This window comes from Thalassophryne amazonica, chromosome 12, assembly GCF_902500255.1.
Source record: "Thalassophryne amazonica chromosome 12, fThaAma1.1, whole genome shotgun sequence".
Lineage (NCBI taxonomy): Eukaryota > Metazoa > Chordata > Actinopteri > Batrachoidiformes > Batrachoididae > Thalassophryne > Thalassophryne amazonica.
This window is the reverse complement of record NC_047114.1, coordinates 53,863,684-53,879,260: the sequence shown is the minus strand read 5'-3', so window position 1 is coordinate 53,879,260 and position 15,577 is coordinate 53,863,684. Positions and strand designations below refer to the sequence as shown.

The 15,577-nt window shown below is 38.0% G+C and overlaps 1 protein-coding gene across 1 annotated transcript in view; it reads left to right on the top strand.

Moving 5' to 3' along the window:
- Positions 1 to 15,577, top strand: part of astn1 (astrotactin 1) — a 1,400,536-nt gene that overhangs the window by 568,726 nt on the left and 816,233 nt on the right. Inside the window, exon 10 of the mRNA XM_034183391.1 lies at positions 3,249 to 3,323. Within this exon, the coding sequence (XP_034039282.1) occupies positions 3,249 to 3,323 (75 nt within the window). The remainder of the gene's footprint in view (positions 1 to 3,248; positions 3,324 to 15,577) is intronic.

Sequence of the window (15,577 nt, the reverse complement as noted above, 5' to 3'; positions counted from 1 at the left end):
ACAGATCAATTCTTCATATTATAATAGTCACTAGTCAAGCAGAAAAATGTCAATCACTATCATCTTCATCACTCCAATCATCAGAGCAAGTGTCCTTGGCATTAGTACACTGCACCCACAGGCATCAGTACATGCCATAGCGTTCTTATGGCATGAACACCGACCTCCCACACAGTGATCTTTCTTGCAGTTGCAACTAATCAGTTGCAACAGTACCTTTGGGGCTGGTTGCTGATCCCTCCAATGGATGGAGAGGTGTCCATCAGTCAAATCCCAGCCATGCCTATCTGGACTGGGAGTTGGCGCATGTGCCTGGAGAGACCTGTGCCAAATGCATGCCTGGTAGTTGGCACGTTTGACATGGTACTTCAGAGCATCTTTGGTCGGTGGTAGATGACTGGTTTGTGCGTTTTTGCTGCAGAAGAGTTTGTAGCATACACTATCTGTGTCTTCTCCACTCTGTCCATACAGAGAGCAGACAAATTGAGCACACCCCTGCTGTAGGGCATCATTGTCATCATAGGAGTTACCGACCATCTTCATGGCTTCGCACAGACCTGCGTCTGACTCCATCAGCTGGAATGCTTGCTTCTTTCCCTTACCGACAAAAGCACTTGTGCTATCACATCCTGTGAATGCATGCAATCCTAGTAGTGTTTGGCACATGTCTTGACCAAGGGATTCTCCGACAGCAGTCATGTCAGTGTACCTCTCTCACTGCTTAGTTCCAGTACAAAAGAGAATCCTGGCATCAATATTGGTGGCTGAAAGTACAGGCTAGTACAGCAACATCGGTATCTGGTGATTTGATCACAACACAGTCATGTCCATTGGATGATGCATGGCTGGCATGTAGCAGCATGCAGGTATCTGCTTCTTCTTGGCCCGTACACAGTTCACCCACCCTACTGCATACAATGCCATTCTCTCCTGCAAACAGTTTGTGGGACTCTGCGTCATGAGTCACATACAGTTCTCCGAAGTTGCTAAACTGTGTGAGATATTGTGGTTGTTGCCACTCTCGTACTAGGAATGCTGCCAGGTTCTTCTTGTTGCTGCCATTGCTCATGAACCTCTTCCACTGGGTGGGGCACTTCTGCATGCCATCTTGGCCTGGAAATATTGTCTTATCTATAAATGCAATATTTGCATAGGAAGCTAAAAAGATAGCAAAAGCGCCAGGTATTATGGAGTGCGTGGCATCTGACTAAACCTCATGAAGGTGTTGTCTTCTCAATAAAACAACTGGAACAGTATCAAAACATTGTATTAACCCTTTATCTACGGCGATGGCGCCCACGCCATATTTTCCATATGCATATTTTTTTTTACCGTAACTCCGCCATAGTTTGTCCAATCCGAATGATTCAAAGTGCATTGTTAAGCTAACACCAAGGGCTTTCCAGTGATATATGGTGTATTACGGTAAACGTAAGCCTGTGATATCATAACGCAGAGGAAAAACACGGAAGTTTCATACTAGTGCGCCGCTGATTCTCATTACCATAAGTTCTCATGTAAGCCCTCAATCTGAAAAATTTCAACAGTGACAGCAAGCCAAGAACCCGTGCTTTCCAACAGTATGCTATATGTTGCATATATTACGGTAAAGTGCATTCGGTGACATTTGAAACGAGGAAAAAGTATGAAAAAGAGCGCAAAAGTGACAGAAAAGTACAGAGACAGACAGCAAACATAAATGTAGTAATTTTTGAGGAAAAGGCAGGGTGTTAGTGTCATTTGTGAAGGCGTGTGTGCGTGTTTGTGTGGGTGTGATGGCTCCATCAGCCGCAAGCCACTGCCCGGTGCCAACAAGCAGTGGAAACCCAACTTGCCAGCGATCCACAAAGGGGCGGCGTTCTTGCAAGGTTTGCAAGAGGTCAACCTGCTGGATGTGCAAACTTTGAAAATTGGCCTCTGTCTTCAGCCAGACAGAAACTGTTACAAACAGTACCACACTGACTGATGTAGTTTAGATCTAATTTTGATTCTTGGTTATATATTTGTATATAGTTTGACACTTTATTGTTTTATTCATATTGTATAATTTTGCACAAAATGAGTGATCAAATGAGTGATTTATTGCACATTTTAATAGTACAGATAATAACTGATATATTTATATATAGTTTTGCACTTTGTTGTTATTCATATTGTTTGGTTCTGCACTTTAAAATTGGTCACTTTTTGCATATTTGCGCCTTGAAAAATGTTTACTTTTGCACTGTTTCTGCACTGTTTCTGAGTTCTAGACACACAAAATTAATTATTTTTGATTGTAAACACTTAACAGCTTCCTGTTAAAATGAAATCCAAATTTCCTTTACATAATCATTTTTCACTAAAAAAATAGTTTTGTGTTTTTTCTCATTTTAAATGCTAAAACTTACAAATAATGTGTATAAATAGTTAATCAGATGTAATATAATTGAAATTCAGGTACTCTTGAAAAAGGGTACCAACGCACACAAACATAGAACATTATTTCTTAATTTTATTGCTATAATAAAAAATTATAACCAATCGTCCATTTATAGCCTCAGTAGGTAAAGGGTTAACATCAAACATCATTAAAAAAGACAAATGGAACTATGATAACACAGTTTTGCAAACTTGTTGATAAAAATTGACAGAATTTGTGAAAATTGATCAATAAATCATATATTGCCACCCAACAACCAGACCAAATTTGGTTCAAATATGCAAAAACACATGTATAATGATTTCTAAGCACCAGAATGCATCTAAAAGAAGGAAAAACACGTTTAAGTCCTCAGGACTGATATAATCATGATAAACAATAAATCAGCTTTTTTGCCGACCCCTCTGTCAAAAATGGTTGTCAAAAGGTTCGCTCTGTTTGTGCGCATGACAACAAGTAGAAATGTTATCTCATATGACCTGGGAATCACCTGAAACCATCAAACCAAAGTTACAAGGGGGGTGCAACGAATTCATTTTCTAGAGCCTTTTCTGGAATCGGCCCATAAACTACTGCTGGAGAACACACATTTCAATTAGCATATTTACACAGAGCAATCACAACATCTTACTTGTGTCTAGCTTTTGGAAGGCAGGAATGACTTGGCCTTAGACATCAAAACATGGCTTGTGATTGTGCTGCATTTGGATTAAGTGGATAAGTTGATTAAAAAGTAACAGTTCCTTCGCTTTGATTTTAACAGTTTTATTCTCTTCTTTTTGTGTGTATTACTGTCTTTCTCTGATGTGTTCCGTTTTAATTCCAGTCCCTGGCCTTACACCATCTTCCAGCGTGGTTTTGATCTTGTGATGGGAGAACAACCCTCAGATCGCATTTTCAGGTAAGACAGACTACACAAAACTTCTCTTTCATCTTCACTGGTGCAGTGTTCTCACACCAGTATGTGACTCTGAAGAGGCACAACACATTTGTTACATTTTGCCAAAAAAGAAGAGTTGGAGGATCAACTGAAATGCAGTTTAATTTTTAAATTTTGTTTGTTTTTTGCTCACTCACTCATCACCAGTGGTGGCCACAGCTAACCAAAAAGTTAGCTTTGATAACCGCTAATCCACTAACTGAAAAGTTAACTTTTATAACGCTAAGCCGAAGCTACAGCTGACCACTAACTTTCAGTAGTGTCTTCGGTACATAACACTCTGAGCCGGTTTTGAGTTTAAGCACCGCCAACGGTTTTGATTAGGATCAAAGACAATCACAAACCCAACACAACCAATGTGTCAGTGCTTCTGTCTTTGTGTGCCGTGCTTACTGCTGTAAGGAAGAGTCATTTACATTCACAGCATACAGTGGTCCAGACGTGAGGCAGAAGTCATGACAAGGAAACCAAGTTTGACTTATGATTTTGATTTATAAACCAAATTAATCCGGATAGTTTTACTACATTATTGTCAACTCTGTCATTTTTACAAAGTAAAAATATAACACATATTTTTTTAATTTTAAAATAATGCACTAATTCTGAAGTTTTGAACATTAACACACACAGATGCCAAAAGGTGTTATGGGAAAAATGAACCTCCGCTCATCACTGGTTGATTCATTATATGTAAAAACCAACAAACAAGTTACTGTAACGTGTGTTGGTTTTTAAAAATAAATGTGTTTGTAAAATGTAATTTTTCATTTGTAAAAAAAAAAAAAGGGATTTGCAAAACTGAAAACTCTGTTTAAGTTGTATTCAGCTCCACAACCATGTGCTATTTGGGCGGACGGTATTCCCACTGCCATCCAGTAGATGACAGTGTTCTATGCACTTTGGCCCATCTACTGGATGGCAGTGGAACACCCGTCCGCCCAAATATCACATGGTTGTTGAACTGAATACAACTTAACAAACTCATTTGTATATGCTTAATATATATTTTAATCACAGTCTCAAACAGTTGACCAATTTACTTTTATATGTCCATTTATAAATGCTTATCAATGCATTAGTAAAATTAAAAATACTAGTTATAAAGCCTTTACAAGCTGTTAGTAAAGTATTTGGTGTGAACTTAACTAAAGTGAAGGTTAAATTTGTTTTATAACTCATTTGTATATGCTTAATATGTTTTAATCACAATCTCAAAGTTGACCAATTCACTTTTATATGTCCATTTATAAATGCTTATCAACACATTAGTAAACTTAAAAATACTATTATAAAGCTTTTACAAGCTGTTAGTAAAGTATTTGGTGTGAGCTTAACTAAAGTGAAGGTTAAATTTGCATTATATCTCATTTGTAGATGCTGTTTATATGTTTTATGCAGAGTCATCAACAGTGACCCACTTTTATATATCCATTCATTAAATACTTATCAACACATATTTTGTTTTGAAGAATTGGTACAGCGGTATTAGACGAGGAATGCGGGTTCATTCGTCGCGAAATGTTAAAGTTTTCGTTTAGGAGGTGGTGTCAACTTGCGAGTAATTGTGCCACCATTAATTGCTAACTGATAGCTAAAAGTGGGTTCAGAATGGGCCACCATTAGCCGCTAAGTGATAGCAGTTAATCGGCTAACTGGTATTAAAAAACTAATGAGGTTTTACATCCGACGATATAAATTCATATCTTTCAAGTGGGTAGCCTCTTGGACGGAAACAGTGTGTCCGCTTGATGATTTTCAACCTTAGAATACATTAAGCAGTTAGATTTGGTACGACAACGGTTAGCCAGTGCAGCTTTAGCCTAGCATTCACTAACACTTACGCGCGTAGCCAATTAACCATTGTTTTTGATGAAGTGTCCACTGGAAGTGTGCGTGAGAACGCCAGTGATTAAGCAACATTCGTCCATACGGTACAAAAAATGGTTCAAACTAGTTTTTCATTTTAATCTTTCTCCTTGGACGCACATCGACAATGAGAACATAAACAGGAAGTGTCGTAGGACATCTTCCTTGTCATTTTAAATTGTTGAACAATTGTGTGAGCTGCTGCCATCTGTCGGTGATATAGTATCATTTGCACTTGGTGTTGCAGCCATTTGTCGGCGAGGTATATAAAATCACATCTTATTTTGTTTGAAAAATGTAGCATTTCATCCACAGAGGCTAGATTTTCCAACATATCCATGTACATGTGAACAGGGCTACAAGCGTATTTATGGCATTGACAGAGTTTGTGTCATGATTCTGGAACTGACACATTATATTGATGATGTAATCCGTGATGGTGGCAGCAGGATTTAGCCAAATGTCCACAGGAACATTTTGTCTTGGTTTGAAAAATATCGGCACTAGTTAACAGGACATATGTAGAATTAACACTGCCTTCTTACCTTGTTTGTAAGCAATGCTTCTGTGAAAGGACACTGATGTTACATTAATGTCATGTTACCATCCACAAGTGGGAGTGGGTATTGTCTTCCCTAATTGTTTTGACATAGACGTTAAACGTGCTGCCACTGAGTTTTTTAAGATTTAAGTCATAAAAAGAATTTTCTTTGGCACCACTATAATTTTATTTCTTAGCATTTAGATAAGGGATATGATATTGTCATATTGATTGATATTGTGGATATGATATTATTATATTATATATGATATATGATATTGTCAGTATGATCAAAATTCATGCACTCTGGAAACAATTTAGAATTTTAACCCCTAAAAATGTAAGCAATCAAATAGTATGACCAACATTTTAAAGTTGTAAAGTTACATCTTTTTGTTCCTTTTAAGGATTTACAGTTTTTTAGTTTGTGTTTACATTGTGCGCAAACCTCCGTCCCTCCCTTCTCCGCCTCCACCTCCGTTAACCGCATTTGTCTGGTTCTATGGTCAGAACATTTAATAAAACTTTTTTTTTCATTTACTTTACATATTTTATTATGCACAGGTAAAATATACGTCTGTTAATAAAAAATTATTTATTACAATAAACAGGACGTTAAAGTGCAACTTCACTTTCTCCCCGAACGACATGAACAGGAAGCGATCATAGCTCGCAGCAACTCCCATTGAAAATAACGGAGAAACAACCTGAGCATCTGACATTTTTACATAAAACAAACACAGTAACAATGTCTAAAAACCCAGTTAATATATCCAGGAGAGTTTTAGGCACAATATACAAAGAGTTTTATGTTGCGATGTTAATGCTGTTGTCTGTGTGCACCGGTTTAAGTGCAGCCTGATCAGATCGTCTCATTGCAGTTCTCAATGTTAATGACAGCGCGCCTTTTTTGTTTGGAGCTGGAAGTTTAAAATCACATGATGCGTTACGTCACACTTAACAACCGGATACTGGATCATGGTTGTGTATATGTGTGCTTCAAATAGTTGTCTACAGTCATTGACTGCAGTGTACCATTGTGCTCTGAGATTCATCACTAATTGTAACTGCTTCACTCACCACTGTGAGTTGTGTGCTAATGCTGGTATGCCTTCTTTGTCTGTATGGCGATATTTACATTGGATGACTCAGGTTTATAAGGCTCTTACTGGGTTGATTCCAATTTATTTATCCAGGTTACTTTGGAGATCCTAAAGCCGTTATGCTTAGCGCTCAAATGACATGTTGCACTTTGGTGTAACTCCTGTTCGCACTGAAATGAGAAAGAAAGCATTTAGTTTTTCTGTTCCCTCTACTTGGAATGTCCTCCAATCTGAATTGAAACTGTTGGGGTTGATTTCTCTGAACACTTTCTGATCTATTTTAAAAGACAGAGAATGGAAATCTTTTGAACAATGTCTGTGTTTTATTTATGTAATTATTTATTTTTAGTGTTTTTACTTATATATTGTTAGTATGGCCAGACTGATTGTGTTTTATTTGTAAACTGCTTGTATTTAATTTAATTTACTGGTTATCTTGATGTTGTTAACTTGTTTCTTATGATGTGTGCTGTCGCCTTTCTTGGTCAGGTCAGCCTTGCAAAAGATCTCAATGGGCTTTTTAGATTAAATAAAGGGTATAATAATAACACCAGAAAATGCTTTGATTGTTTGTTCTCCCCATTAGGATAAGCCTTTTCTGCTGCTACACAGACATCCGTCCTGCTTTAAATGTTCAAGCCTCTGCTCTAAACTATGCCAAATGTGGAAAAAGACCTGGAATATTAGTGAGTACTTGGGGAGCCATGCAACCGTCATCTTGTTTGCATAAGCAGATATTAGCATTAAACACAGAAGCAAATGAGGCAATTAGAATCACAGTGGTACAGAGAATAACACGAAACAAAACAAACTCAGGGAACCGTGTCAAATTCTCCTGTGATGGTGGAGGAGGAGATAACCGCCAGGAGTCGGTATTCAAATGCACAGCATTTGCCATTCACACAGAGCAAACCGCCAGGAGTTACTCCGAAAACTGCAAACATGTTTTGCTCTCCACAACTGCCTTCTCGTGGGAACCTTTAGTGTTTTCCACCTCCGTTGTCTCTTAGGATGAACCAGATAAGTCTTCAGGAAGCATACTAGTCCCTGGTTGTCCATTACAAAGAAATGCTCATTAATTGGTTGCTAATTTATACTGTAGACACCCACATACGTCATACTGCATCACTGGGAATTTCACTACTCCTCTGCTCAGGGTCTGATAAGCAATGTTGAAAAGACTTATGAGAGAAGTGGAAAATACTTTGCTTGGTTTATGCTTGGTGCTGTTATGAGGGCACAATGACGTGAGTGCCGCATGTGGTATAATTCCGATGGGTGGGTCATGGCACTGTTAAGTTTTACTAAGGTTATGCACCTCCAAGATTTTGTGAGCTGACATGAAGGGTTGTGTTGTGGGCCAGCGATGATTACCAGCTTGTTGTTATTCTGTTGCATTTTGCTTTTACTATTTTCACTGTCTTGTCACCGGCAGTTTTTGGGAGTAACACAACATCTGCTGTACCACTGTAAAAGCTGTTTCCCTTCATGAGGTGAAATTATAGCCAATCCTTCACTGAGAAACAGTGCAGACATTTTTTGGCTGACGTATTTAACAAGTAGTTGTGGCCTTGGGGACCACCAGACCAAAGCTTCAAAAATAATAATAATAATAACAACAACAACAACAACAAAACACATATACAATAAAAACAAAAACTGGCAGACAAGCTCATTTCAATCAACTTGTAACTTCAACCACATGTGCTCCTAATTTCCTTCATGCGTGTGATGATTATATAATGGAAAAACCCTACATAATGTCACCTATACCTTTTCTATAGAAACCCAGAAGAGCCGCCATGAATTTGTTGCTCTAGGTGTCACCATTTTGCTTCCTCTACCTATGTCACACATGAGCTGGACAGAAGGAATGAAGCCTAAACCTACCTGAGGTAGCGACAAGCTAAACTAAGAGGCTATCCTTGGTTTGGCTTCACAACACCCCGCTTCACCCAGGCGTCGAGAACATAGCCTGCAGTGTAGGTTCCATCTGGGCACGCAGGGTCCCCAGTCCTAATTTTCCTTGTTGAAAAAATGGTGTCAATAGCGTTCAGAGACCAGCTGATCAATTCCATGGTTAATCCAAGCATAATTTGAAGAAATCACAGTCTGGTGAAATTGGGACTTTTGAAGGTTGGAGCAGAGATAGAAAAGCACAGAGGGAGAGGAGGAGATGTGACTGCCCTCGCCAGAGTCCCAAGCTGAATAGCCTTCTGTTTGAACACCAGAGAGCTGTGCTGTCTCTGGACTTAAAGCCTTCTTTTGAAAGTTTGTTGTCCGAGCAATCTGCACTGCGTGACCACGGTTTACGCATTAATACTCTTGAATCTGTGGCACACTGATTTTGGCCTAGCTCAGGGCTGAGTACTCTTCACTGTGAAAAGACAGCAAATGGTTACAATCCAGTATGTTTGGATTGTAGCTATCTGAAGCTACTAAGGGTCTGCACGCTTCAGTTTTTTTTTTTTTTTCCTCCCAACACCTCATCAATGTTTTTGGAACAAAGGTGCTCTCTTCACCACCAGAATTGGACAGGGCACACCAGAGCTTAGCTTCTAAACTGGCTCCCGGAGGAAAACCCCATCCAGTTATTCTGTGCATTCATCATTATCAGATGAAAGTTCTGGTGATTCGTGAGGCACGTAAGGGGGTGAACTGACCTGCAATGGATATAAGATTTGGCTCTACGAAGATCACAGCCCCAAAGTAGTAAGACAGTGCACAGAGTTTAAAAGAGTCATCTCAGAACTCTACAGTGCAGGGTGGTGGCCAAGTGGTTAGTGCACTTGGTTTCAGTGCAGAAGGTTCCCGGTTCAAATCCCACCCCTGCCACATTTCTCCATGTGAAGTGGAGTTGCGTCAGGAAGAGCATCTGGCATAAAACCTGTGCCGATTCAACATGCAGATCCACCTTGGATTTGCTGTGGCGACCCCGAGTGCAAACAAGGGAGCAGCCGAAGGGACTTACTATCTCAGAACTCTACAAGCGGGGACTCAGGCCTGCCCTCCAGTACCTGGCCAAACTACGTATTACTTTGCCAACAGGGGTTGGAAGTGGCTGCAGTCTGCATCAGATGGACTGATCATGGCCATTGCTGTTTTTGCCTTTTCATGGATCAGAATGAGTTAGTGTTCAGTGCCTTCTTGTAATTAATACTTTTATTTATTTATGTTTGGTTTTATAAAGTCATGAGGATAGCATGGTTGGAGCCTGAGATAGGAAGTCAGATGTTTGGTTTAAGCTATAGTCCTCTACATTTCGGGAAGGTGACCAAAAGGGTGGGGGGTGTTCTGGCACAAAGGCACAAAGCTGTGTTTGTTATAATTTGTTTTTTCCATTTTGTTTTTTCTTATACTATTTGTTTTTTATTTGTTTTATTGTGTTTTGTCTCTTGTCTCATACCCTTTATGCTTAAGGTGGCCCAATGTTTTTGTCGCCCCTTTTTGTCAATATGGGACCATACCCACACTGTTATACTGCTGGAAAAGTGCACATATGGCTGACTGTAGTACTATGGGTAGTCCCATTCTTATCCTGGAATATGTGGGCATGAACGGTTCTGTAAAGAGGTCTTGGGTTTTCATCAGTGTTGCCACAGTAACTCTGAAGTTGTTACTTTATTCAGTCACATTTTACAATTACTTCATTAACAGCTGCAAACAACTTATTGGCAGCTGCTGAATGTAGCTAATAAAGTAACTAGTAAACTACCTTGGTTATTTTTAAGATTGAGTACTTACAAATGTAACTATTAGTTTCTTTGCTGATTAGTTACTTTGTTGATTACTCAATCTTAAGAGTAACTAAGTTAGATTACTAGTTACCTTATTAGTTACATTACTTATTAGTTACAAGTTGTTGGCAGCTGCTAATACAGTAACTGCATAAAGCTGCTAATGAAGTAACTGCATAAAGTAACTAAAAAGTAACTATGTAACTTTTCAAAGTAACTGTGGCAACCCTGGTTTTCACCTATTTGAAAGATCTCAAAACAGACTAATTTACATATTAAACATTATAACAGGCTTAAAACCCCATCGATAGGTCACATCTATCACTCACATTTTGACTCCACAGCAAAAGAGGTTGCAATTTGAATTAGAAAGAAAATATATTTCTCACTTTCTGAAATGATCAAACACAAATAGAAGCTATTTAATTATTCAACCATATTGGATTTAGTATTTTGATGTCTCACATTCTTGGAATCAGGCTGGAGCTTTGTCTGCTGATTGCTATTTTTGGAGTTCCTGGAGTCTCCACTATGTCATTTACTAACTCGCACATGTAATTGCCTTTACCTGATTGCTAGCATGATACAGAATATTATTTTCCTGGAAAGCTCCACGTCCCCCACCCATTTTTTTTTTAAATACTTGAAAAAATTAAGTTTAGACTCTGAGGGAGGGTAGATAGGTATCTAAAACTGCTGACATTCCACATACTACATGGGAAAGCCAGCAAATAATTGAGAGAAATCCATGTACTATGTTTCTTGGCCCAGTTGATGAAAGAGAAATTATTATGATAGTCAGCACATGTAAAAGTAAAAAGTCAACTGATCATAATGATGTACATATGGCTTTAGTAAAGCAGATAATTCCAGAAATTGTTAAACCATTAGCATATATATTTAATAAATCATTTCAAACGGGAATTGTTCCAAATGGTATGAAAGTGGCAAAGGTGATACCTCTATTTAAATCTGGTGACAAACATCTTTTTAATAACTACAGGCCTGTGTCTATATTGTCACAATTCTCTAAGATACTGGAAAAACTTGACAATAACAGACTGGATAGATTTATTGAACTTCACAACTTGCTTGATGACAGTCAATATGGGTTCAGAGCGAAAAGGTCCATGGCTTTGGCTTTGTGCAATGCAATCGAAGAGATTAATAAACATGTGGACCAAAGGGAATTAGTAATAGGTCTATTTGTTGACTTAAAAAAGGCTTTTGATACAATCAATCATAACATATTATTTAAAAAGTTGGAACTTTATGGGATTAGAGGAGTGGCTCTGAACTGGATTAAAAGTTATTTGCAAAACCGGAAGCAGTTTGTTAAAATCGGAGACTGCAGTTCTACATATCTGGACATTGTTTGTGGGGTTCCCCAGGGCTCTGTGCTGGGACCAAAATTATTTATTTTATATATTAATGATTTATGTAAAGTTTCCAATGTGTTTAAAGCAGTTCTCTTTGCTGATGACACAAACTTGTTTTGTGCTGGAGAGAATTTGCAGCGATTATTGTTTGATTTGAGTGTCGAAATGATAAAGCTGAAGAGTTGGTTTGACATGAACAAATTGTCATTAAATTGGTCAAAAACCAAAATGATGTTATTTGGAAATTATAAATTGGATGTACAAATACAGTTAAATATACTTGGGGTAAATCTAGATTGTGTCAAGGAAAATAAGTTTTTAGGTGTGATTATTGATGATAAAATTAACTGGAGAGCACATATTCATCATATTCAAAAGAAAGTCTCAAAGTATTGCAATATTGAATAAGGCAAAGTACACTTTAGATGGTAAATCACTACATACTTTGTATTGTACATTGATTGCACCTTATTTGACATACTGTGCAGAAGTTTGAGGTAATAACTATAAAACTACTTTACAATCATTATTCATCCTTCAAAAAAGAGCATTAAGAATAATTCATAATTCAGGGTTTCAGGATCATACCAATCCGTTATTTATTAAATCAAAGATATTAAAACTTTATGATATGATTACATTTAAGACTGTTCAACTGATGCATAAAGCAAGAAATAAACAATTACCTCTAAGAATTCAAGAATATTTTACGTTGAGAGAGGGAAGGTATAATTTAAGGAGTACGTTTTATTTTTAAATTGTGGGTGCTAGGACGACTAGGAGGTGCTTTTGTGTTTCCATTTGTGGACCAAAAAACTGCAATAATTTACCAGAGAAACTTAAGCAATGTCCAGATATTAACCGGTTCAAACATTTATACAAACAAATGGTATTTGGTAGATATGTATTAGATTATTAGGGTTGAGTTGTGTTATATGTAGAGGCTGTTGTACTGGAACCTTCATTTTTTTTCTTCTTTTTTTTTATGAGTTGTCTGGAGAAATATTTGACTTATTTTATCTGTAACTAGGTGCTGCTGTGTTCAGATTGTGTTGGGTATAAATGTCTATGAACTGGCATATATGCCTGATGATTTTATAAAGGAGGGTAGGCATGGATAAGCGTTGCTTCTGCCTACACCTTTAGGCACCATGTATTTGATTTATTTTCTTATTTCTTTTTGACTTTTCTGTTATGAGTTTGGTCATATGAGTGAATTTCTGTTATGCTTGGGTGTCTAATAAATTATTATTATTATTATTAAAAACTGTGGCAACCTTATATCGCTTATCTTGGATCACTGAAAACCTTTGGAACTGATTCAGCTGATCATCATGGGTGTGTTGTGCATGCGTGTGTGTTTATTATTGTTTCGTGGGGCCTGTGGTTGGTATGTTGAGATTGGATGTGCATGAATGTTTGAGCTGTACCATATGTTTGATTCCACATGTTTTTAGTTGTGCTTGTACTTTTGAAGATGATGTGCTGGTGTTTGTTTCTTGTTGAAAAAAATTAGCAATATATGTAAAAAAAAAAAAAAAAAAAAAAAAGTTAGAAGTTAGAAAAAATTCACCCCAAACAGTTGCCATGGAGGGTGACCAAATCAAGAACAAAACAGTTTTCTGTGCCAGGCTGTAAACACATTTTTTTCTGCTATAAAGTTTAACATTTTAATATGGACTTGAGTGGGAATCTGCTCACTTTTTGTTGCCAGCCTTGAGTGGCCAGCCAAGGAGCTGTAACTTTTTCTTCTTCCTGATGGGCCTTCTTTGGAACTAACAAGGTTTACCTCTTGGTTCATATATATATATATATAAAAATATATAATATATATATATAAAAAAAAAATATATATATATATAAAATTGCCTTTTGGACTGATCTGGTGCATCAACATTACCATCCTCATTATGTAGCGCTGTAGTTTCGATGTGAGTGACAAAATGAGTGTTATGTGTCGACGCGAGTTGAGGAGCGGACCTGCGTCAGACAGAACCCAGCGCTAAAAATAACCAGAAAGCGGTTCCAACAACAGAAACAATTTATTTTTCACCTGTGCATAATAATGTGTACAAAACTAAAAGAACGTCCTTCTGGTGGAGTGACTGTTGGCACGCTCTTAAGCGCCCAAAAGGATAGAAGCCCGGCGTTCCTGGACCCACTACCACCAGACAAACACCCCCCAGGTGGACACGACAAACTGACTCTCTGTGAAGCAAAGAAGAGGTGAGGTAAGTCAGCAGTTACAACAGTATCTTTCAAAAGACACACGCTATCAGCAACACATTCAGGTCTGTATTTTTTAACTTTATGCAAATGAGCAGCTTCTCACAACAGGTGGAGGATCACTTATCCTGCACGCCACAGCAGTGAGAAGCAAGCTGCACAATTCTCATCACAATTCCAGTATACTGCGTAACAAAACACCAAGTTACTATCAACAATTAGTCGAACACTTAATCACCTTTAATGTGTGCTGACAGCGAGTGTCCTCACCCTTCCTTGCTTCACAGGCTCGATGTGTCAAACCCAGGCGCGGTCCTCAGCGTCTCACAAACGGACATCACAAGGTCGAGTTCCCGGCAGTTCTGCTTGAATCACACATGCCTTAAATGCAGAACGCCATCCAATTATCTGCTTCAGCTGAAAGTCTTTAAGGTTGCATGTGAGTACCAGTCACAGGTGCTACACATGATGTTGATGAGGGTGAGGATTCTTCAGCCAGCACCTTCTCCACAGAAGAATCAGTTCTCATGCCACCTGAAGAGCAAAGAAAAGAAAAGAACACCAAAACATCCAGCCACACCCCCCAACACACAACAATGAGAGCACATTGTTTTTCAGTTATTGTGTTAACCAGCTGGAGGGAATGGACTCATCTGTACATTTCATCACTGCATTTTACAACACATATGCCTAGAACTTAATAAAGCCTAAGAATATTAACTAGGCAGCATTTAGTTATTTGCAGCAAATTAGAAGATGGATACATGTATTGTATTGCTTAAACTGTCTTGTTCTTTATAATCCAGAGTACTTTGCTCACGCTCAGTTAGCATTTTATTAAATACTAATTAAACAGTGTGAATTTACATAATGTTTAGTCTGCATGAAATGGTTGTTACGCATTTCATCAAAAAGTTTCCTCTTTTGTGCTACAACTGCACATAATTCACCAATGGCTTATAAAGCATTAGTTGTTAGTCAGTGTGCAATGTTTAACTGGCAGTAAGAAGTATTATCTCGGTGCCGGGGTGGGGGGCTGTAAATCATCTATTCTGAAGAAGATAGTGTGTTGTGTTGTATTGTAGAAATGGGGTAGGGCAATATAAGTTTATACTTCTGCCTACTCCTTTTCAAACATGGCAGTGTGAGGATGTGGATATTGTAAGTTTAGACAACTTTGCTGATGATGGAACATGTTTGAAATTAATGAATGAATAAAAATATCAGATCTGCAAAGTGAGAAAAAATTGATGATATTCAATGACTCACAGACATCTGTTTGATGACAGATTTATAGCTGTTTCCTCATGGTAGGAATATCATTGGGCATTTTTGTCAGGCTATGTATTTTACTGTTTTTTAA